General features: G+C 37.6%; 1 protein-coding gene across 1 annotated transcript in view; it reads right to left on the bottom strand.

Moving 5' to 3' along the window:
- Positions 1-1,839: 1,839 nt before the first annotated feature.
- Positions 1,840-23,619, bottom strand: part of MTMR12 (myotubularin related protein 12) — a 33,923-nt gene continuing 12,143 nt past the window's right edge. Inside the window, exons 4-16 of the mRNA XM_068423076.1 lie at positions 23,488-23,560; positions 22,121-22,251; positions 21,366-21,459; positions 18,809-18,932; positions 17,538-17,613; positions 15,691-15,797; positions 13,415-13,539; positions 9,770-9,848; positions 8,053-8,123; positions 6,275-6,447; positions 5,354-5,521; positions 4,246-4,407; positions 1,840-3,214 (exon numbers count right to left, since the gene is read on the bottom strand). Of these exons, the coding sequence (XP_068279177.1) occupies positions 2,639-3,214; positions 4,246-4,407; positions 5,354-5,521; positions 6,275-6,447; positions 8,053-8,123; positions 9,770-9,848; positions 13,415-13,539; positions 15,691-15,797; positions 17,538-17,613; positions 18,809-18,932; positions 21,366-21,459; positions 22,121-22,251; positions 23,488-23,560 (1,959 nt within the window). The 3' untranslated portion in view covers positions 1,840-2,638. The remainder of the gene's footprint in view (positions 3,215-4,245; positions 4,408-5,353; positions 5,522-6,274; positions 6,448-8,052; positions 8,124-9,769; positions 9,849-13,414; positions 13,540-15,690; positions 15,798-17,537; positions 17,614-18,808; positions 18,933-21,365; positions 21,460-22,120; positions 22,252-23,487; positions 23,561-23,619) is intronic.

The raw sequence follows: 23,619 nt of genomic DNA on the forward strand, positions 1-23,619 counted from the left end.
ATAACAAGGTCAAGACCGCACAGCTTCCTCCCCATAAGAGTCTGGTAAAACCCAGCATATAACTAGAAAAGCTTGTCACTGCAGATTGTCAAGTTTGCTATGACTTAAAGCATCATTTGCAAAATATAATCTTAAACATACATTCTCATTTCAGAACAAATATGTCAAAGTATATTTTATTGACACTCTCCAAACAGCCCACTAGAGAGAAATGACAGTATTAAAAAAAAAAAAAAAACACCAAAATGTAAAGCTTCTAGCTTGCATTCAGTGTAAAAACTTGGAGGTATAAACAGAAGCCTGGAGTAAAAATATTAAGTACATTTCCAATCCTGCAGTGCAGAAAAACAGTAACAATGGTATTTATTCTACATTAGAAGTGTTCCCATGTTCAATTACACATACATGTTTCTCTTCTATATAAACTTCTGATAACTTATGTACAAATAAGATGTCCAACATCTGTTCTTTAATATAAATATGTAATCTTCATGACTGAAATATTACAACAGTTTTGATCAAAAGTATAGAAAAACTCATTTAATATTTCTTTCTAATGGCAGTGTTTTAAGAAAAATCCCCTTGAACTCAAATGACCTTCGAATGATAGGTATTTCTTTGCCATAAAAATGCATTGCTCATTCAACATGCAAAGTATTATTGCATACATGAGTCACTTGAACTACAATAATAAAGTCTGAAGGACATGTGCTGGACAGCCCATTCTAGCAAGTGCTAGCTGTAAGATCATATGTATCACAGAAGAAAGCGTTAAGTACTAGTGTATTTTAAAATAAAATGCTACAAACTCAAGTATTGTCCTCGCACTACTAAGACTTAAGGCAATTGAGTTGGCAAGCTTCAGTTCGGCATAGTTGCATTAAGCTTTCCCCTTTTCCCCATTAATATATTTATTTTAACATATCAAAATTTATTTTTAGATAGCTGCTGATAAATTTTTGCTATACATATTAATACAACTCAGTGTGAAGTAATCAGTATCCTAGTTTAATATCCCCGATTACACTGAGCTGACCTAACTTAAGCAGCAGTTTCTCCACCAGCAAAGTTTTCCAGCATGGATTTCTAAATTGGTATGAGAATAGAGAAAATATTCCATGTTTACCCTCTCAGTATAACTGATTTTATGACTTGCATCCATTCTTGGGGTATTCTAGAATTTAAGGGTTCAAAATAATTTGACAGTCAAATACTCAGCTTTACAAAGGATATTTGCAGTAAAAGTACTTTACATGTAAGCATACATACAGTAGATCAAAGTCAACAGGCATTTCTTTATGGCTTTTTTCACTGAGGTACTGTTGTAACATCCAGCAACAGGATGCGAGTGTTCAGATGGTACGAACACCATATTCATAAGCTGTACCACCAACTCACGACAAGTGGCAACAGACTGCAAATCCGGCTTCACTGCAGGACTACAGAAAAAAAAGTCTTCCCTTCTATGTGGAGGGTCCCAGTGCAAGCTACAGAAAGCCTCAAAGGCAACTGGCATAAATGGGGAGAAGTCAAAAATGAAAGTCTCACACTATTAAAAGGGGAAAAAATACTCATGGCAAATTAGAATCTCACAGTCAGTCCATTTCTTACAATTAACAGCAAACATTTGGGACACATATATATATTTGTATATATTTGATTATTTCTATTATTGTTATTATACTCTTTTTCATTATTATAGTTTATTAAAACTGTTTTAACTTTCCAGCCCGGAAGCCTCTCTCCCTTTTCCCTTTCCCTTTGAGGGGGGGGGGGGGGGGGGGGGGGAGGGTTAACAGAGAGCACCTGCCACAGGTTTAATAGCCAGCCCAGCTTTAAACCGTGACAAATAATTCCAAGGCAGCAAGGGCGTATAGCACAGTGGCCACATGGTAAGACTTGAAATGTGTAGTTAAGCTCTTGCATCTGATCCTTAAGCTAAGCGCATGCACAGGCTTATAGCAGCCAAGCTGCTATTATAACACCACACAAGGCAAAGTGCTGCAAGCCAAAGATGAACGCTGTCAGGAAAGATGAGGTTGAGAAGTGCATGACTTCATTTGATGCCACAGTAGACAGAAAACCCCTGGTGACCACAACTTTATTCCTCAGTGGTAAAAAGCTTACTTGTGAATGCACATTTAGTTGCACCCTTCCCCATTTATTTTGGGGACTAGGTGGGGCAAATGCAGATGTATTAAGTTCCTAGTCACAGTATTTCCAGTCCTAGTACTCTTAGCATAAGGGAAAGAGGCTTTATGTCAAGAAAGTGATTGTTGCTGTATGTATTTAGTATTTGGCCTTTCCATCAGAAAAGAATGGGTTTTTTTGTTGTTTTTTGTTGTTTTTCTTTTTTAAACAAAGTGGCCATATGGCTACTCCAACCTAGACTTCTGTTTTTATTACACCTATGCTAAAAATGTGTTTCTGCAATAAATACTGTTAGAGTCAAAGGGAAGTTTAAAATATGCTCAGTTAATCATGACAATAGTTCTTTCCAACCACGTTATTTTTTAACCCCACAAACCCATTGAACAGGCTGCAGATGCTTGAGTGAGTTCCTTATATGAGGGTACAGCACAACATTTAAAACCCAGAGCTTAGCCACATACAATTCATACTTTAATTTATATACACTTTATGACATATCGCTACTTAGATCAACAAATTCGTCATCCCTCTTGACCAAGTCATCTTCATCTTCCAAGTCTTTCCAGGTGCTAGTGGGTAAAGCTGGTTTGATAGACTGTCTCTGAAGTAAAGCAAATGGAAACAAGGATGACAAACGGGCAGAATTTCTCAGCAGTGGAACAGAATGTAGATCTCCAGAAACAGCTTGACTATGTTCCTCATCCATTTTCACCTGCAAGCTTTGCACTTCCTCCATCAAGTCCAAAATCTTGGCAGCTGTGGCTATTGTACCACCACCATGAAGCTGGGCTTCAGGAATCCATCGTAAATACCGTTGTGCCCAGACTTTGATTTCAGGGCCATCAATGCGAGGTAACAGAAGACCATGATAGTCAACAGGTTTACTATGCCAGCTATCATAAAATTCTCTGAAGCTATTAGGAGGTTCATCTGAAGAATTTATGAACTTGCCAATTCTTTTACCCAGAATGTTTTTAATTAAATGATCTGTTTCCTCCCTGAAAAATCCTTTCTTTGTGGAAGATTTTGTTGGTGTCAATGGCAAAGAAAGTTGCCGTTGATGCTTTAAGACAAAAGAAAAGAAAAACATACTGAGATAAATACTGATGGGATTTTAGAAAATATCTTAAAGAGGAAGAAAAACATAACTTGTATTCAGAAAATGCTTGGAAGCAACAAAGTCAATTAAACACAGCCACTGCTTTGCTATACAGTATAAAACTTACTCTTCAATGGCTAGTAACACCAAATACTTCACACAGCATACTTAGTATTCCCAGATAACTTCCCTGCACTGTGTAACTATAGCAAACAACACTGAATAAAGCATTTTTCTTTGAAAAAGAATTCTTTGCATACACTGAAGTATTACAGACTTCCATGTTTAGTTTAAGCTAGCCACACAAATCAAAGAGCACTTGATTTAGAAGTTTTTATCCAGTGGTTCCTCATTGCATCCCACCGCATAAGAGTTCCCTGATTAATCCTGTAGATCATACTGACAGTGTCTCACTTGAGAATGCTTTGTACAGAACAGAATTTAACCAACAAGGATATATCAATCAAAAGAGGCTACCTGAAACAAACTTAGTACTAAATTTGTCCTGCTTTCCAGTAATGAGGTCACCAACCCATAATCCTCCCTACTCTAGACAGTTTTTGTTGTTGGTCACTCTTCCCTCCCCCCCCTCCAAGTGCGTGCACACACTCCAGTTACACTCAGACAAAATTAGGGTGGCATTTATAAACCTGCTATGTATTTCAGTTAGGTACTCCAAGGAACAACAAAATAAACTCACTTCAAACATGTCAGTGCAACTCACCTGGATGTTAAGTCCCATGAGTTATCACTACACTTGCACAAAAGTATGAAGAAAAAGCCTAAGTTCATGGCTATACACAGTAACTGTAAAACAGTGATTTATAACTGAGGGGGGTGCAAATTGTATTAAGAACCAGGTGAGTCTGAGGTGTACATGTATTTTTGTCAATTAAAAACTTTGCACCAATACTGCCACTGTAAGCACATTTGAAGTACGAGTTGTGCAAAATATTTTTATCATTTAAGAAGTAGTTAAGCAGCACATATCTTACTTTGAATCGTGCAGTTTTCCGTTGACTTTTATCTGGTTTTGGCTTCTCTGCATAAAGAGGGTTGTTCAGGAAAGCCTGGGCCTTGGGGTCAAACTGTACAGACCAGTCCCACACAGTAAGAAATCTGAAAGGACCGCTTTGTGTCTTGAGGCTTTCACCACTCTGCCAAAACAAACAGGTCATAATTAATACTGCTAGAAAGGAACCCTGACACAGTCAAGGTGAAATTAAGAAACTACCTTTTCACAGAAGAGGCCACAGAGTTGCAACAACACTCTTGATTTCTAAGTATTCAATTGCTGAACAACGTTATTAGATGCAAGTGAGTACAGACATAAAGGCTATCTATATATTATTCTCTAACTTCAGGCAGTATTTCATTTCAACAGTGCAATCAGACAGCACCAAGAATGACTTTCCCAGTTGAAAATAAGATTATTTAATCTGAGTTAAAAATAAAGTTTTGAAAATTGGGCAGGAGAGAAACACCTGAATTCTTCAAATGCAGGGGGCATGTTAGGATTGTGGAATAAACCTCTCCAAACTCGAAAAGTTAACTGCAGTTATGCAGTGCTACCAGTTTAAATTTTATGATCAATGCTTTATTTATATGCATGACAATGATCTTTACTTTTTTTTTTTGTTTTCAGTCTCTGTGCAGTCTTGCAGAGGAGACTCTCATTGCTTCCAGCTTCTTAGGCTAGAGAAAAGCATGAACCAAATGTAAATCAACATTCAGGAAATGTTGATTTTGGAATAGAACAGAAAATACTATACAAGAACTTTGCAGGTAACTTAATTCTGCAAGACAGCAGGACATTCCTCTTAGGTTAAGGAGCTCCATTTTCACTGGAGAGCAATAAACATGAACCCTTACCCACACATTAGAAGTAATATATTCCTGAGTTATTTTCCTTTTGTCATCATAAACTCCTAAGTCCTGAACTTGACTCCTTACACCCAGAGCTACACTCATTCGCCCCTCAAGGCATCACCCTCAAATAAGTATGGAAAAATGTGCTGCCAGGGAATTATTTTTGAGTGTACCTCGCTTGTTGGCCAAACCTGTTCGCCAACACATTGTATCCACAAAATAACAAACCCTTACCGTATTAGTGTCTTTTTGATGTTGCGAGTTGAAGAAGAAAGTGCTAAAAATAGGCACATAGAGGCTGTCTGACAAGACAGTTAAGTAAGTTTCTGTGAACTCAAATGCTGGAGGATACTGTTGTACCAACTGCCAAACACAATTTAGCAGGAGCAGAAAAACAGGAGCCTAAGTAAAGAAAATATTGCATCAGTTTCAGAAAAAAAGATGTTCCATCATGCAGACTATTTATTTTATAGTATTTAGTGTCTCCAAACAAACCTCCAGGAAAGCAATCTGGTTAACTACAGAACTGCTGCATGTAACTTTGGCTGAACTCTGAAGAAGGATCATCTGAGCTACCCTTAGCAATTGTTGACAGAAGAGATGAACACTTTCTAACCTGAATTTGCACACATTAACTTGCTATGAAAGTTGCTGCTATGCAGCCTTTTAAAGCTGGCAAAGCAAAACTAGTTTATAGCAATTCTTGATCAGAACTAGTCAGTTTACATTTACTATTTCCATTCTGTATAGCAATCTGACATATTCCCAAAATATAAACAAGACTTGAGGGGTCAGACTACAACATTTAGCAAGAGTATAAAGTTACACTCAAGGTGTGACAAGAATAGGCAATTCACTTGAGTTATTTCTATGGACACTACTACCATTTAACATAGTTAAAATGACATAAGATACATGTCTTTCCAAAGACTCCAAGATTGAATGGGAAATTTTACATTTGTTCTCTTTAGTTATAAAGAAATTGCTGAACTATATACAGCAAAAATAGTGAAACTGTACAAAACATCAACCCATAAAACAGAACACAAAATTAAAGATCCTCAGAGTAACTGGAACTTCTGGACTGACATCTAAATCCCTCCTTAAGCCAAATAAACTTTTAAATATTAAGGAAAGTAATAAAAAAAATCATACCTCCTCTTTTTCGCTTTTATGTAAGTGGTTACAACGATCCAAAAAGCCATGTCCTCCAACTACCCACTCCTTCTGAATAAGGCTCTGAAACCCTGACTTTGTTCTGCTGTATGAATCCATCATCACTTGAACCAGACTAGAGATTACACAGCACAGATCAGCAGCATTGTCTTCTACAGAAAAGAACAGAAAACACAGAATCACAGAATCAATCAGGTTGGAAGAGATCTCTGGGATCATTGAGTCCCACCATTGCCCTGACACCACCCTGTCAACTAGACCATGGCACTAAGTGCCATGTCCAGTCTTTTCTTAAACACATCCAGAGATGGTGACTCCACCACCTCCCTGGGCAGCCCATTCCAATGTCTAATAACCCTTTCTGTAAAGAAATTCTTCCTGATGTCCAACCTGAACCTCCCCTGGCAAAGCTTGAGGCTATGTCCTCTTGTCCTATCGCTAGTTGCCTGGGAGAAGAGGCCAACTCCCACTTCACTACAACTTCCCTTCAGGTAGTTGTAGACTGCAATAAGGTCACTTCTGAGCCTCCTCTTCTCCAGGCTAAACAACCCCAGCTCCCTCAGCCGTTCCTCATAGGTCAGACCCTCCAGACCCTTCACCAGCTTGGTCACCCTCCTCTGGACTCGCTCCAACACCTCAACATCTTTCTTGAAGTGCAGGGCCCAGAACTGGACACAGTATTCAAGGTGCAGCCTCACCAGTGCCCAGTACACCACATTGTATACAAAGCCATTCCTAAAACTTTGGGTAAGAAAGTAAAGTATTGCTACCTTCATGTAAACAAAATTGTATTTCAAGATCAGAGAAGTACACCATTTCTTGCAAGTGCTCTAGCATAAGAGAGAATTTAATCCATGTTTCCAATACCTGACTTTGTAAAAAAGTAAGGTTTCTTGTACACTTATACCAGCATAATACTTTGACAATAAACCCTGCAAAAACTAAGTTTGTACTACTATAACTTTGATGCCTACATTCTTCAGTCTCCCACAATGCACAAACTGCCCCTCCTGCCCTATGCTACCAGACCAGCTATCTGCCCTTACTCTTCCTATCCTGCATGCATCTTTTCAGAAGGTGTGAAATTGCCTCCTCATGCAACATGCATTCTTCACCCTTCAGGTGCCCTCTAGAAACATCTCTTCCCCATGCTAGGTTTCTGAAATGGCAGGGTGTAGAAAAAAAACAACTAAATTACTAATCCAAAAAGAGCTTAATGGTTAACATTGAGTTTGGTTTTCCATGTGATTACTTTACCCAATCTAGGAAAACAAACTGCTCAAGATGTGTACAATAAGTGTATTCTTTCATGTGTTTTTAATAGAGATTACATAGCACTCAGTGTGTATCTAGAACATAAAAACATCCTTTTAGAAAGTTTTCATGCTCCATGTTCTTTGTGTAGGTGTGTGTCCCCACCCCCTTAAAATACAGCAGAAGGTCTAGGAGACCTTTAATAAAATAAGTTAGGAAACAGGAACGCATAAACAAGAGGTAGTATGACTCTCCTGCCAATTTTTCAGCAGCTTTCTCATTCACAACATATTTCTCTTAGACTGGAACTATGCTTACTGTGTTTTTTTTAACTACAGGAAGCATTTCCAGGAGTTTGAGAGATTTAGGTGGCTGGTACTTTGAGTACTCTATGAATTTTACCAGCCTCTACCATAATTATAAACTTACAGCTTAAGCTACATCTGAAGAAATTCAAAAGAAATTTTAAAAAAATATATAGGATAATCTCATTAAATTCTTACCTATAAGGACAACATTCGTATGCTGTCTTTCCAGACACTCAGCAACTTCTATTGCTTTCTTCAATACTCGCCTGTTGTGGTACAGGGAAAGATAAGTGAACATTTTCACAGCATTTTTACAATTGAGTTTCTTACATTAGCTTCCCCTAGAAGGGATTAGAACGTCATACTACTGAAATTTGACTAGTCCTTTAAAGCAACAAAAACCATGCTCAACTTGTGTAAATGTAAATGTTCAGTCTCAAGAGCAAACTTGCAAGAGGTATCTTTATTTGGTCATGCATTTACAATTGTTAACTTTGTACATTAGTAATACAAGACTTTATTCTGGATGAACAGCAGCCATCACACACACACTAAAGTATTACATTTGCTAAGAGCCAGATCTTTCTCCTGGAAAGAGACACAACACCACATTTATGTTCTAATCTACTACATACTACACTTCTCCCGTAATCTGGTTTTAAGAGACAGAGGGAAGGATCAGCAATCAGACCTTGTAAACACGCAGAAAAAATTTATTCAGAAATTATCATTACACAATGAAGACTGAGTGGAATTAAAGATCATATAAACAGAGATGTAACACTGTTGGTTTCTAAACATAACTCTTCATGAAGTTGGTTATTTTCAGCAAAAGTTTGCACACAAATTAGGCTTTTTGCAACTGCTTAGGTCACTAATAGAAGCCGACAGTTTATTTTCTAAGTGTGGACTTGTCAGATTCTTTGTTCTAGCATCTAGAACAGCTGAGAAGGCATTCCTACTGACTGCAAGAGCCAAGAACAGGCTGATCCAGGAAGAAACTGGATCCAAGTATGGAAATGACCAGTCTGAAAACAATGTAAGGATAGGAACTTGGGCTGGCATTTACTTTAAACTACTTGTAATCTTGGTTATGTCAATGTATTTCTCAACATATGATCTTCACTAGAACCTCTCATTCAACATACATTTAAATTCTGGATTAAGGAATGAATAACTATCGATATTTATTAATTGTTATTAAGACTAGAAAGAACTGAAGCTGACTGCAGAAGCACTTCATGGTAAGAAGCTGATCACAGAATAAACTGGCAGACAACAGAGTTAGCAGAAAGTAACACTGAAAACAAATAAACCCCCTCAACATTCCACTACAACAACCCTTAAGTTAGCCAACACCATTCTAACACTTACTCACTGTGGGCTGCTGAGAGAAGAAAAAAGAACTTGAGGAACAATCAGGAGAGGAAGGGGACAAAACTGAGAACAACTGTCATTTTATAAATCTTTGGTGGGCTAACATCTTGAATACTGCAGTTCATCCCGTCCTAAAGGATATTACAGAAGTAGAGAGTACAGAGAAGAATAGCAAGGCTAGTCAGAGATACAGAATAGTGTCATGCAAGAAACAAATAGGATTTTTCAGTTTGGAGAGAAGGTGACTAAGTGCAGGAGGGAAATTACTGGATCTATAGTCTTAATAGTTTGCTGGAAGAGTTGTAATTCAAATGATCTGCTGCTTCTCACATCCTTTAATGTGGGAGGCTTAACACAAGCCTGCACTGTAAAAATACTGTCTCAAGTTGTAGAAATAAGATTATATAAATGGGACCATAAGTCTGTCTTAATTTTCTTTCCTACTGTCATCATATCTCAAGAAACTAGCTAGAAAACCCACTACAAATGCATTTAACAACAATTTGAAACCCAGAAAGTTACAGACATAGCAAACCTGATTATCTCTAGCCAGTTCGTGCTCTCCAGTAATGAAAACCATTTCACATCAGTTGCCCAGAAGTCTGTACTGTTATCTGCAAAAAAAAAACAAAACCAAAAATTGGTTTGTTCACATAAATGTAGTGCTAATTAACAGCCATCCATTGTATTACTCTTCAGTTATAAACTGTTACAAAATAACCAATACTAAGGAGTCAGTAAATCCTAATCACTGTTAAAGTCAACACCTTATAACTAAATGAGGAAGTGAAGTAGTCCTACAAACACCACTAAAGTTTTACAGCACCACAGGCTTTTAGAAAAGGTATGCTGTAGGTTCATAGCAAAGTAAATAAATCTGCTGACAGAAAGGAAAAGAAAAGAAGTGTAATCAGAGGAGATGGTTCTTCCAAGTTCAAGTTGCCTTGACTCTAAAGCATGATCTATATAAAGTTTGACATAAGGAGGCTGGATCTCAAGTCATTACCATTAAAACCAGAAACACGAATGGGTTTTAGAAAGGGGTTACACAAATTTATGGGATGTAACATTACCAGAAAAAGGTTTTAAACAGTTTTCACTGCAACTGAAGAGGCATTAAAATATATCAAAAAGGGAATAGCTAAGTTAAACCAGGAGGCCAAGTACAATACCACAAATTCATTAAACTCATGAATTTCACTAGGATTTTTGAAGCTGATTAAATGCAACTTAAATCTCATTGCTTTTATTTCTATCAAAGTCAGTATTGAAAAACTGGAAAGCTCTCGCAAGCTAATACAGTCAATTAAAACCAGAATAGGTTACCTTTCCTGCATAAGACAAAGATCGAAGTCCAAGGTCTACAACAGTTCTACTACCGAGAAACAACTGACATACTCCACACTTCCCTCCTTCCCTACTCTCCCCCTTGATAGCTTCAGTTCTGCATGTTTCTGCATAACTTCGTTTCACTTCCCAAAGTCTTTCCATATGCTTCCAATGTTTATTTCCAACATATACTCACTTCTGCCTTGTTTTCTGCAGCTTTCTTATGATCCTCACATGCACAGGCTTTTATCTATTTTGTCTTGTAGCTGTTCTGCCACCACGCCTGCTCATGCCCCTCATTCTGTTTATTACACATTTGAAAAAAAAAAAAATCTCTTTCCCCAATTCATTTCACCCTGGCCATAGAAACTAGTTCTCCAGAAAACAAGCATTATAATACATCTTCAAAGCTCCCTAGTCGGTTCTGTTCGCATTAGATGTAGTTTTCTCCATTTTTTTTCTGACTGATATCTTCAAATTCACTTCCAGCCTTTAAGTATGATACCCTTTAAAGTATGTACATTACAATACTTCAAGAAAGATACCCTTTACTCCCCAGTTCACCCTCTTTTCGTCCAAATTTTAGACTATTCCCTGGCACTCACATCTCATGTTCCATTTAGCCTGCCACCACTATTTGACAAACTGTCCATTCTGAATCAAGGCAAAATAATAGTACCAATTTCTAGTCCTTCAAAAGCACTGAAAAACCGTGATACCAAGGAAAAGGGATTTGTGTCTTTTCCTGTGGAAATAACACGCTTTCACCTATAGCAATAACATTTATGTTCCATACTGAAGTTTTCTTCAGTTCTCTTACATTATGGACAGTATAGAAGAGTTTTAGTCCAAAAATTGAGTAGCCACATTAAGTGTGTTTTGTGCAATTGTGCTCAACAACAATTAGACTCAACCACTTGTACACAGGCTTCTACAAACAGTTGCTTGGTCTGGCAGTTCTCCCCCCAGCCAAAGTCATCTCTAAGTCAAAACAGGAACTTCTTTTTAAAGGCACAACAAAACATTTGCAGCTTGTTTTACTCCTTAATCAAGGTATTTTGCTTAATAACATCACAATAGAGAGCAAGCTTTCCCTTCCTCCCTATCTTCTAGGACAATGAAGAAATACTCCACTGGGATTTTAGAACTGAAGTGTTCAAAGTATCATTTAAGGTATGTGGGGAAATGGCGTACAATGAGACTTGTGAGCAGTCTAGCAAAACTAGCATCTGCCTTTGCAACATTTCAGATAAGAGGAACAATTAAAGAGGATCCAAGCTTTCCCCATCAAAATCCTCTTTCAAGGAGCTACCTACTATTGTGGTTTCTGCTTTGCTTAATGAGGATTTTTATAACTGAAACTTCAGTTTGGGCATGTGTTCAGGAAATTTAAGTTACAGTGGAAGTTACCTACATCAAATTAACTAGGCACATATAGAACAAAAATAATGGTTCATGGGTTCAGACTTTGAAAAATAGTAGTAAGATAGTAAATTCCTTTAAGATCTTAATACTTCTGCAAGAAGTTACCTGAATGGTTCTCTCAGACTGCTAGTGCATAGTGCTATATTCAGTGAGCTATAGTCTACTCACAAAGCTTATTTAAAAAGCTGTAAGACAAAAATACTTACTGCAATGCAGTTTTAACATATTCCCTTTTGCTTCAAGTAATATAAGACAATGATACAATTACACCATTGAAATACATAATATTTCCCTAGAGATATTAAATTACTTAAATTCAAGCTTTGCCTTTTTTCCTGTAGGAGGGTAAGTTACCAGAAACTACATGAAAATATATGTAATTGGTTTTAGCTCCTAAGATTCACTGTAGATTTGACAGTGTATTCTGGACAAAATCCTCAATGTGAAACTCTGCCATATATCTCACATATCTTAGACTTCTCTTCAGAGTGTCACTGAAATCTTTACTACATATTTACCAAAAACCATTCATACTAATTTGCAACCAATATCAATTTAGCAGCTAAATTTCACATATAAAACCAACAGGACTTGGATACTGTCTGTAGGCTACACTGCAAATACACAGTTACTTGATGATCAGTTCAGTTACATCCAACATCAGTAGGACTGCCCCAGTGTTCAGCATGGCACCAGACAGAGGTTATTGCAACATTTACCCTCATTGTCTTGCAGAAGACCCACTGTCCAAAATGGCCCAATGGCACACTGCACAGTTGCAAGGTGGTGTGGAGCTTTTTGCATGCCAAGGGGTGAGGTCAAAGTACTGTTTCATGACAGCAAAATGAAGAGTTCCAGAAAAAAGTTTGAAAGCCTAGATTACACTTTCACATGGCTCCCATGTTTACTCCTTTGATGTGGACTTACTATTTACAGTAGTCATGTTCAGTTCTACAGCCAGACAGAATTTTAAGTAAGCTCACGCTTCATATGTTTTGAGATGTGACTAGTTTGTAACAAAAGCTAGGGCAAAAATTAATTAGCATTTAGACTCAACTCTTGACATAGCACAAAGGCTGAAAAGGTTAACACTTAACATTCAATTTCAATGGACCACAGAAAACTGAAAAATCTCTCCCACAAATTTCAATCCAACTAACATTTAAACTCCATAATCACTCTTTAAAAGTCATTTTCAGATACTGTGACTGCTTAGCAAGAGGTAGTAAGTGTAAGAACTACAAATCTCCATTAACACACCAGTCATAAGCACAGTCTTCAGTTATGTATTTAAAGGTCTGCTTTTAACCACTGTCAAAAGCAAGACACCAATCAAGACAAGGACTGCATTCATGAGACATAAGACAGCATTGTTATGCTTTGCATCTCAGTCACTTTAGAGACAAAAGACTAAAGTTTGACTTACCTATCAAAAACAGCTGTTTAAATCTTGTATACGCAGTCTGGATATCTTGCAGAGATGGAAGGCTGCTTGACAAGTCATCTGTCTTCAGGAGTTCATAGGGAGGTTTGCTAATTGTCTTATAGATTCTAAATCAAATCATCAAGAGATTAAAGCCTTCTGCTTCACAAGTTAATGCATCAACTATTATCACTGAAGACAAAGTTAATAGGCATGGTTTGGGAAACAGCTGTAAGATGAAAAGATAAACACCCTGGAAAGCTAATGGCCACCATGCATTTTTAAACACTGGCTGGAAGCTTGCCTACAAGCTTATGACAAGTTTTGCTGCTCTTAACTGTTACACCGATAGAATTATATTTGTGCATTACCTGATTTTTACTACTGCTACTTTAATATTGTCTTCACTAAACCCACCAAGATTAGCTGGCTATTTAGAGGTGAATCCAGAAAGAGGAGACTGATAGAAACACCCAAACCTCCCAGCAAACACAATTTTTCTTGACTTTTACCAATCAAATTACAGTCTGATACCTAGTGCTAGGTCTGCTAATGAAACACATGAGTAAAAGAAAGAAGAAACAATTTGGACTCAAACAAGACAGTATACTTGCCTTGTACTTCCCTACATATCTGCTAATTTTTTCCCTAGGTGAAGAGGAAGAAATACCAGGCCAGATGAAGCTTTGGTTTGGACCCAGAACATCCCCTCTCATTCAGGCTCCAGAGCTCAGATGAACATCAGCTTAGAAAATACCTGTTGTCATGCTGGCTTTTTATTGTCAAGTTTTGGGAAAAGCTGCTCTAGCCCATACTTCAGAAGGGAAGCCTTGTGGGCACTTGCCCAGACAGGACAGAGTACTTTGTTTCGTGTATGTTGTAGCACATAAGCCTGCTTTAAGTGAGAACTACAGGAGTCCACATCAGAAATGCAGGTTACTAGACCTACTGGAGGATGCATCAGATAAGAGAATCAAGGGAAAGTGATCATTTGTCAACTACGATACTTCTTCCAAACCGAAGTAAACAATTTGTGCTAGAAAATCTGTCTCTAAACGACTTCTTCAATAAAAGAACCTGTTAATTGTAAACATCTGCTATGTGCTTAAGTTCAGACTACTATTACAACAGCACGTTAACACACCCTTATAGACAATTTGTAGATGTATTTTTAAGTATTAGTGGTTAATCACCAGTACTTCATAGCAGAGAAAACCACCAATACTGCCCCAAGTCCAGATGGCCACAGACAAGAGATCAAAATATCAGCTGATACCTTGTTACAGCTTACTGCTAGTTTTACTTACTTTCACACTATGAAACAGTAGCTCTAAGTCATGTAAACTTCCTTATTTCACAGGAGAAACATTAGAGGATCTGCAGTAAGGGTCAAAAGCCTTTCCCATGCAAGTATAATTAATTTTAAAAACAAAAGAGGTTTTTAGAGCCTTATCCAGCTATTTTCTGTTAGTTCTGTGTGATTAACAGGTTCTCAATCTATGAGGAGAAAGGAGCTTGCTGTGAAGCAGTACGAATGGTACACACTAGCCTGATCTAATAGCTTGCTGCTAAGAGAGAAGTTCTCTCCAGTACACCCAACTGGTTAAAAAAAGCCAGAAAAAAAAAAAAAGAACAGCAACAACTCATTGTCATAACTCTCAGCCAGGCAGCTGTGCTCTTCCCCTTATGTTAACTCTGGCATTTTTCAGACTGCTGAGCTAATTCAGCTCACTAACTCAGCTGAAGCGAAGTGCTGTCTGCCATTGCATCTGAAAGTAGCATTAGTGAACTGTTAGATTGTCTCAGTCATTTTAGGTCACTTTATCTGAAGTTATTAAGAACACAAATCTAGTTCTGAGAAGACAACAGAGTTCAGAGAGATTTAAAACTTGGCTTGCAAATTCACATTTAGAGATGGAGTCTAGACTTCACTCACTTGCAAATTCAATGGATCCTATCAGCTAATGATACTTTAACTGTACTTGAGACCTACAGGATTTGGTGCTGCTTTACCTAATAACAAGCCACAGGTTGTATAGAGATTAATCTGATATATATAGATGTATTTCTGCAAATAAGCCTTCAGTGATGTTACAGTCCTGCACAATTGACTGATGCTGTTAGGCCAAGGGCTTAAACCCATTCCACTACAGAAAACTACTTTTAGATCTAGAACGTGTTTCCTGATGCGTGCAAGCTTAAAGATATAGCATATATGGAAAAAGAGAAGCAAGGTCCATACCAAGCAAAGTGTTGTGGACAGAATAGCTATTACTGACCCATCCAAGAAGGCTTTTTGCATTTGTGAAGTGCTGTCATCCTGTTCTTTGGGAAATGCAGACATTTTGAGAAGAGCAGCACCGTTATGGCAAGACCAACACCAAATCTGTAGAAAGACATTTACCAGGTGATAAAAATTGGTAAACTGTCCTGTATAAAGTATTTGCTTAAGTGTATGAGTGATTACAAGAAATTTCTCTATGCTGCGCTTTATTGAATTTTTGGTGTATTCAATGAACCCATCAGTAGAAGCAAACTTCTACATCTGCACCAAAACTACATGACTCAGTACACTGTGTTATCACTTGCAAGTTTTAAGTTAAGCTTTATACAGGCACAGTGAAATATAAAATGTCAGATTATACCAGAACATTACTTTCTCAATTGTGCTCATAGGTGGAAAAAATTGATTAAAATGTCTACTCTTGTAAGTAAATCATATTAGCCATCAGTTTCTCCACACAGATATAGTAGTGCTTTTCTTATAGTTCAGCCTTGAGATATCTCACAATATATACACTGCCTTTCCATGTGAGCTACACATAAAGGGTCATCTAGGCATATGAAATAAGATGCTAAACAAGAACTCCACAACTAAATCAGACTCTGTAGTTACAGGTATTCCTTGTAGCAAGTCAGTCCTGAAAGCTTCTTACTTCCCTTTACAGGCAATTTCTTGACTCACACCTACTGCTCAAAGGTCTGAAGTTGATCTTTAAATTTGCTTTGAAACTGGGAGTCAGAATCATTTTCATCAGGAATATTACACAAGTCAAATAAGGAAGTTGGAGTTCTGCTACCAATTTACAGAGGCCAAGAGGTGTTCCTCAGAAGGATACAGAAACCTCACAATCATCTAGAGTGGAAAAATTTACTACATTGTCCTTTCATTGCCATCTCAAACTGATTTAATAACATCAAGCTATTTTGACAGTAGCTCCCCAAAAAAGATTTCAAAATAATAAGAGGTCTACAAGACCTCTGAACAAAGCATTCTGTTTCTGTGCAACAGTCTCTGTAATTTGTCTGTTTGGCTATCTGAAAAGAGGTGAACCAAACTATTTTGAACTCACTATCCAAAAGGACAAATTGGGCAGGACAGTACAGCACTGTCTTCTCCATGGACTGATTATTTTAAGAGCATGAAGTGAATATGGTTTTCCTTGGCAAACTTGATGGACATGCAGCAACTATGGTAAGACTTCATAAGTAACATTACTTTCCTCCTTGTTTCCATCTGCTCTGTGTTACTGGTTCTTAAACTCTGATATGAGGTAAGAAGCCAAAGCCAGCTTGCTACAGCGCACAAAACAGTATATTTAACTTCATTTTCTGTTGAGACTGGTGGAACTAGTTTTTCAGCTAGGCTACTTGACTTTGTGAAAATACTGCATCATCGCAGCCATATTACTTACCAGTACCCAAGCTAGGCAACTGAAGGTATTCAGCTCTATCTGCACATTCATGGTCTTCACTTCAATATCCAAATAGCATTTCAAGCCCTCCATCCTGCCCCAGCTAGATGCCAGTCAGTACTCAATCTCACAAAAAACAAGCTGGTGGATAGACAGACTAGTAGTATATGAAGACTACAGGACATTAGACATCTGATATAAGTAAATGGAGCTTTGAACCTCTATTTTGCTTTACACTGTTTAAGGGGAATACAGAATACTTCGAGCACCTCTCCTTCCAGCATCTATTTCCCCTTCTACAGATGACTAGGTGTAACTGTGAGCTGTTAAAAACAAGTTCTAAATATAAGGAGCATTTCAGATGTTACTGTGTATTGAAATTATGCCTTCTCAATAAGATTTCTTACCATCAGTCATGCATATATACTTACAGGAATGCCTCTGCCTTCATACTTCAAGATGCTCTCTTCAGAAACACATATGGGAACAACAATATACAAAGGCAGCCTAAAAGAACAAAAAAAAGTTTCTTGCACTTAAAAACTGAGCAAACAACAATCTCCAAGTTCCTTTTAATGACAGTGAGTGTTCTAGCCCACATGCTAATTATGTATTGACTCTTACAGCTACAATAATCCTTCCTACTAGATAATGATATTGTCCTCAACACCTTCCCTTTATTTTCAGCTGGATAAGGTATTTTCTTTCAATCTTGAGTTGTTCATTATTTTCACTGCAACATTATCCTGCCTTTCCAAGGCTGCAATTAAGCCCTACATTTAATTGTAACACCTAAGACTGATTGTTAAGATTGCCTTGGTTCTCTCACTCTGTTGTTTTAAAAGATAGCCTTGTACTATTAGATAACTAGTTCTGTTTCCGTGCCTTGTAAGCAGCTGCATCACAATTCAAGGATATCATTTAACATATCATGAATTTCCAGTACCAGCCAACACTATTTATGTTCAAGGTATAGAACATAGCAACAAAGCACAGAAGCAACAAAGTGCTTAACCTCAGCTTGGGTCTCTCAAGACAGGGTTCTGGAATAAATAGTTAAGACTTCTTTGAAAATTGGTGTTTGTTTCCAGTCTTTCAGAATTTGACTATTAAACAACAGTAGTACACAAAGCCTCGTATGCACCCTAAGGGGTTCACCAATAGATACTATTTAGCTGAACTGGTAGAAGCATACATCTCTGACCTGCCACTAAAGGCAATGAAACTTAACTTCCATCAGCACATTTTGCAGATACACTTTAAACCAGTTACTCTTTCCCCACGCAGCCTCCCAACCAAAACAACATGAAATCTCAAGTGCACATAACTTGGAATTTTACCAGAGTAAAGGTACAGGACTGAGAAAATGTCGTCCTAACCAGTAAGTATGACAGAAGTGTAGTTACTAGACCTACATATTTTCTATTCCATTTTAAGGTGATATTATCCACCCCTAGAGCTATTCAAAGCTTGACTGACCAAGGTCCTGAGTAGCTTGACCTAATGTTGAAGTTAATCCTGCTTGAGCAGGGATTGTGTAAGATGACCTCCTGAGGTCCAAATCAAAGTATCCCATAAATCAAAATGGAAACCAGATCCTAAAAAAAAAATCCTAAACTGTATAATGCTCAAAGGTAGCACTGATTTCTGCAAACCTTAATGAGGTATATCCAAAGTTCACTATTAACCAGGGCAAGCTTACTTTTCAGAGACTCTGTAGCCTTCATTGGTAGTCACCACTTTGTATTTCACATTCCCTTTGGTCCGCTCCAGCTCATCACGCCAGTCCTCAAGAGTATCAAACATCACAGTTTGGTTTCTTCCACCTGTCAAACATCAATAATGTTACCTTTGAAGACTATCAGGATTTCTAACATGAAAGCATTCCTAAATCAAGTAGTTAGTTTTCATTAAGGTAAGCAAGCAAAACCTCTTGTGTACAGAAAGCCTCAAGCCAAAGATAAAATGCCTTTGTACAACACACTGCCTCTGTCTGATCTTTAACCAATCTTCTGTCAAATACTGCTTTAACTAATAACTTCAGGAATAGTTTGTTACAGAAACGAATCTGTTCTTATGGGACTTCCATACAGTTGAGGCTGTCCTCACATCCAGCCTAAAACCCAGGGTGCTGTGCAGCAAATACCTTTGTATGCTAGTGCAGCTGACTAGCATCTAATAATACAGACTTACATGCAGAATTAACAATCATACCAAAAGCCTTCCTGCAATTCAGATATTGCATTTAATTTAAAGTTCATTCTTTCATCATGGATAGGAGTTTTGCACTGAATACAACACTGCAGGTGCTTCATAAGAGCAGAAAATTGACTACAGCATTTCAGTCTTGATCATTTCAACCAAGAACTTTTCCTGTGTTTCTATTTAGTCACCTCAGCAACAGTTACAACAGCAGGTTGGTATCAGATCCTGTATGATAAGCATATAATTTATGGAGTAAGGCCAATTGTTTTAGACACCCATCATAATTAAGTTTCCTGCAACATCAGCTAATACTGAAATACCAGAGATGGAGTTTCCACAGAAGATACAATGGCAAGTTGAAACTCTCCACTGTAAGAAGATAAAGTAGATGAAACATTTACAGCTGGAAACAGAACACTGTTAATGAGCTCTAAAGGACAATTTAAGATTTTAAGAGTATCAGACCATAAGAGGCACAAAACCCAGTTCCTGAAGTCTACTTGGTTTGTCCTGTAACAACTTCATAAAGAATGAGACATAGGCATTTATTATTGAAGATAGTTATTAATATATGAAAGAATTCTGGCACAACACTTCAAAGTTGCTATAAAGACTAGGCTTCTCACATTTGCTTAGTCTCTACCTGGAAAAGCTTACAGTCTTTCTGATGTTTGGTAGTTCAAACTGAACACCAGTTACAGATGCAGCCTGCAGAAACTACCTAGTCAGCAATGTGCCCTTGCCGCAAAAGCGAACATTCTTGGGCTGCATTAGGAAAACCATTCCCTACAGCTTGAATAAGGTGATTGTTGTTCTCAGCTCAGCACTGGTCAGGCCATGCCTGGAGTGCTGCATCCAGTACTGGGCTCCCCAGTACAAGACAGGCACAGGCCTGCTGGACCAAGTCCAAGTCCCATCAAGATCATTAAAGGGCTTGAAGCACCTGATATGAGGAGAGACTGAGAACTGGGATCATCCAGCCTAGAGAAGGCTCAGTGGGGAAGAAATCTTTCCAATGTGCAGAAGCAGGGGAGAGGAGTAAAGAAAATGAATCTAGATTCAGTGGTATCCAGTGACACAACAAAAGGCAGTACTCACAAGCTGAACTACAGCAAATCCCATTTAAACGTAACAATAAACTTTTTCACTATGAGGATGCTCAAATAATGGAACAGGATGTCCAGAAAGGCTGTGGCATCTCAATCCTTGGAGATATTCAAAACCCAACTGGACACAACCCTGGTAAGCTTACTGTAGTTAACTCTAAACATGGGAAGACAGACAGGAACACAACTAAATGACCGCCAGAGGTTTCTTCTAACCTCAGTGATTCTGTAATTCCATGACATGTTTTGGTAAGTATCCAATTAATACCTTGGGTACATAAAAACTTCCCTCTGTGAAAGGAACAGGTGTTCCTGGTGCACAAAGAATCAGGTTCCTCAGTCCAAACAGTGCTATTACTTTGTTTTTTTTAGCTTGAATTTTGCAGCTTACTATATTATTCAGACATGTTTGATCAAGTGGGAAGATTATGTAATAAGTTAGCTATAAGAGGAAGTCAGATGTCCACTGGAATTTCACTATGCAAACCTATGCTTTTTTTGCAGTTGCCTGGGCAAAGCAGATCACTTGCAAATAAGAGCAAAAGGGAAATACTTTCTGTAAGATGCCACTGTAAATGTAATAATTTAAGAATTAAGAGCAGGAAGTTTGGTTCACAGCAATAGTACAGAAAAAACACATTGATAAAATAAGTAAAATATTTTCTAGATGAGAGCACTCTAGTCAGAAGCACATGAAAAGCATTTGCACATATTGATCACAGTAAGTTTTCAATCCAGTGATGCTACTCTTGCATGGAAAATTTCTGTGCAACTAGTAGACAGTTTAGAGGTTTTTAGCAACAAGTCTAGCAATGCATAACAAGCGAAAAATTAATCTTCTGAGGCACAGTCATAAGCCAAGCACAAACTCAGCTACTAAATGTCCCAGACTGCCTAAGGAACTAACAGTATGCAACAAATACAACTCAAAAATAGAAAAACATTTACCTGTGTTGTTTGGGGCAGCTGATGCATAAGAGAACAGAAACAAGCGTTTAAGCAGCTTAGGAGTCTGGCTATGATGAACTATACCACTGACGATCTAGGAAAGGACCAAAAATTAACACCCAAACACAGACTAAGACAGTCAGTGTAAAAAATGTGATTTTTTTACTCCTCTCTCCCAGGTTTTAAACAAAACTGTTCAATGGGTTCTATCCCCAACAGCTGAAAACTGACTTTTAGAGAACCTTCTTCATTGTCTGCAAGACACTATACCTACTTGACTTAATGAAAAGTGTTATATCTGTTCAACTTCCAGAATAACTCTTACTAGTCAAATAAAGGTAGTAGACTCCTAGTTTGGAGTTCAGATTAACCTGTCAAAAGAACCCAAGTTATCAGGAAAATAACTGCTTTCATATGAAAAAGGCTGAAGTCTAAAGTGTAATAAAATCATATCACAAACAGAACAGCTTTACAAGTTTGGAGCTTGAGAGTCTACATGAAATTAGCTTCATCTCAGGCATTTCTGTTCAAAGAGACAGTGCATCTAACTTTTTTAACTGCTATACATAATGATGTTTAATGAGTAAGTTTAGCTAGAAATCAAAGTCTTACTTTCTCTCACAATCAGGAATGATCAGAAAACACTTCAAGTTTAAGAGGTCTCTCAGGATGAATTTCCTCCTTCTCTCATCCCCCCAACTAAACACTCAACTTCAAGCTTAAAAAAGAAAAACAAATTAAGTTACTATACTTACTCTTTTCACTTCCTCTTCTTTTGTGTATCTCAGGCAGAAATTGAATACTCTAAGGTCTTTACAGTAGATGATTAGCTTCTCTGGGTATTTTCTCAGCTGTCCAGTTAGAAGTTTCTTTTTCTCATCATAAACTGCAAAATTAAAAAGTCTAAGTAAATATCAAAGAACTTTGCTATCAGTTGATAAAGCTATCCCTGCTTGAGTTTTCAAAATTCTCAAGAAACTAATTCAAGCCCAAGTTTTAGCAAGTCAAAACAAGGATCCTACAACAGACTGGCAAGCTCTTGTGCTAATACACTCAACTTTTTTTTTAAACCCACTCAAACTACTTCCTGCAAGGTAGAAACCAAACTTGCAGCAAGCCAGCTGCTCAGTGATTATTTCTGTTCACATTCTGACTGCATAGTAAGCTCAAAGTTTTGAGATGCATAAAAAACATAATTTAGTAGTTTTGCCTGAGGGAAAGTCCCCAAACAACTGAGATAATTTTAAGTTCCTATTAAAAAAAATTTTTTTTAACCACCATAAATCCCCCAAGAGAGCCCTTTGTTCACTTCTGTTTGAGGATGTATCATTTCACAACTTCAAGTGCTGCCAGCCAGGCCACTGTATACGAAACTAAATAGTGTTTCATAACCAGACTCCATTACTCTCCCCCTAGTCCACTCCTTCACAAATCCACACCACCATTCATAAATACTCTGAATACTCTAACACTTCTCAATAAAGCCTTCCTCACTACTTACAAATTACCAGTCCCATTCTCATTTATCTTTTTTAGCAATACAGGCATACCTGTAAGCCCTGCTGAAAAACAGTCACTGATTTACTTGTAAATTAAAACCTTGTTTTCTATCTCCTTTGATATTTTGAAGACATCATGCATCTCATAAAACAAAGTTCCCTTAGACAAACAAAAGGTATTGTTTGGGAATTTGGTAACTGTAACTGCTCTGCAGCGTTATTGCTCAAATGAAGTGAATACCTCCATATTTATAGAAATAGTTGATACACTGGAAGATCCTTGTGTACTGATGTTAATTGGAGACTTTTCACAGTACACTCTTCTTTGCTTTGAATCATGGCATTTTGAAGGAATCGTTTCATCTGTCCCAGCAAGATAATTAATCAAAATGTAGCTCTGACAAGCTTGAGGGTTAAGACTGGATTCTCATAGATCTCTTATTTGTCATTTCCTCATTAAATATAACTGCAGCTGGTTTTTTCCAGGCTACCCAATCCTAGTTTCCAAAGTGACTAACTCTTATCAGTTTTCTAAAAAGCAAGTACATGTACAAAGAGCACCAGCACAATAACACACTTCGAAGTGTGAGGCATATTAAATGAAGAGTAGAAAGCTGACCTACCTCCATAGATTTGATCTACACATTGCAGGGTTATGTCATTTTCTCCTACGATCTTATTCTTAAATTGTGGCTCCTAGAACATGAAAAAAACCTTAGAAATCTCACACTACTAAGCAGTAGCACCTTCTCACA

This window comes from Nyctibius grandis, chromosome Z (genome assembly GCF_013368605.1).
Source record: "Nyctibius grandis isolate bNycGra1 chromosome Z, bNycGra1.pri, whole genome shotgun sequence".
Lineage (NCBI taxonomy): Eukaryota > Metazoa > Chordata > Aves > Nyctibiiformes > Nyctibiidae > Nyctibius > Nyctibius grandis.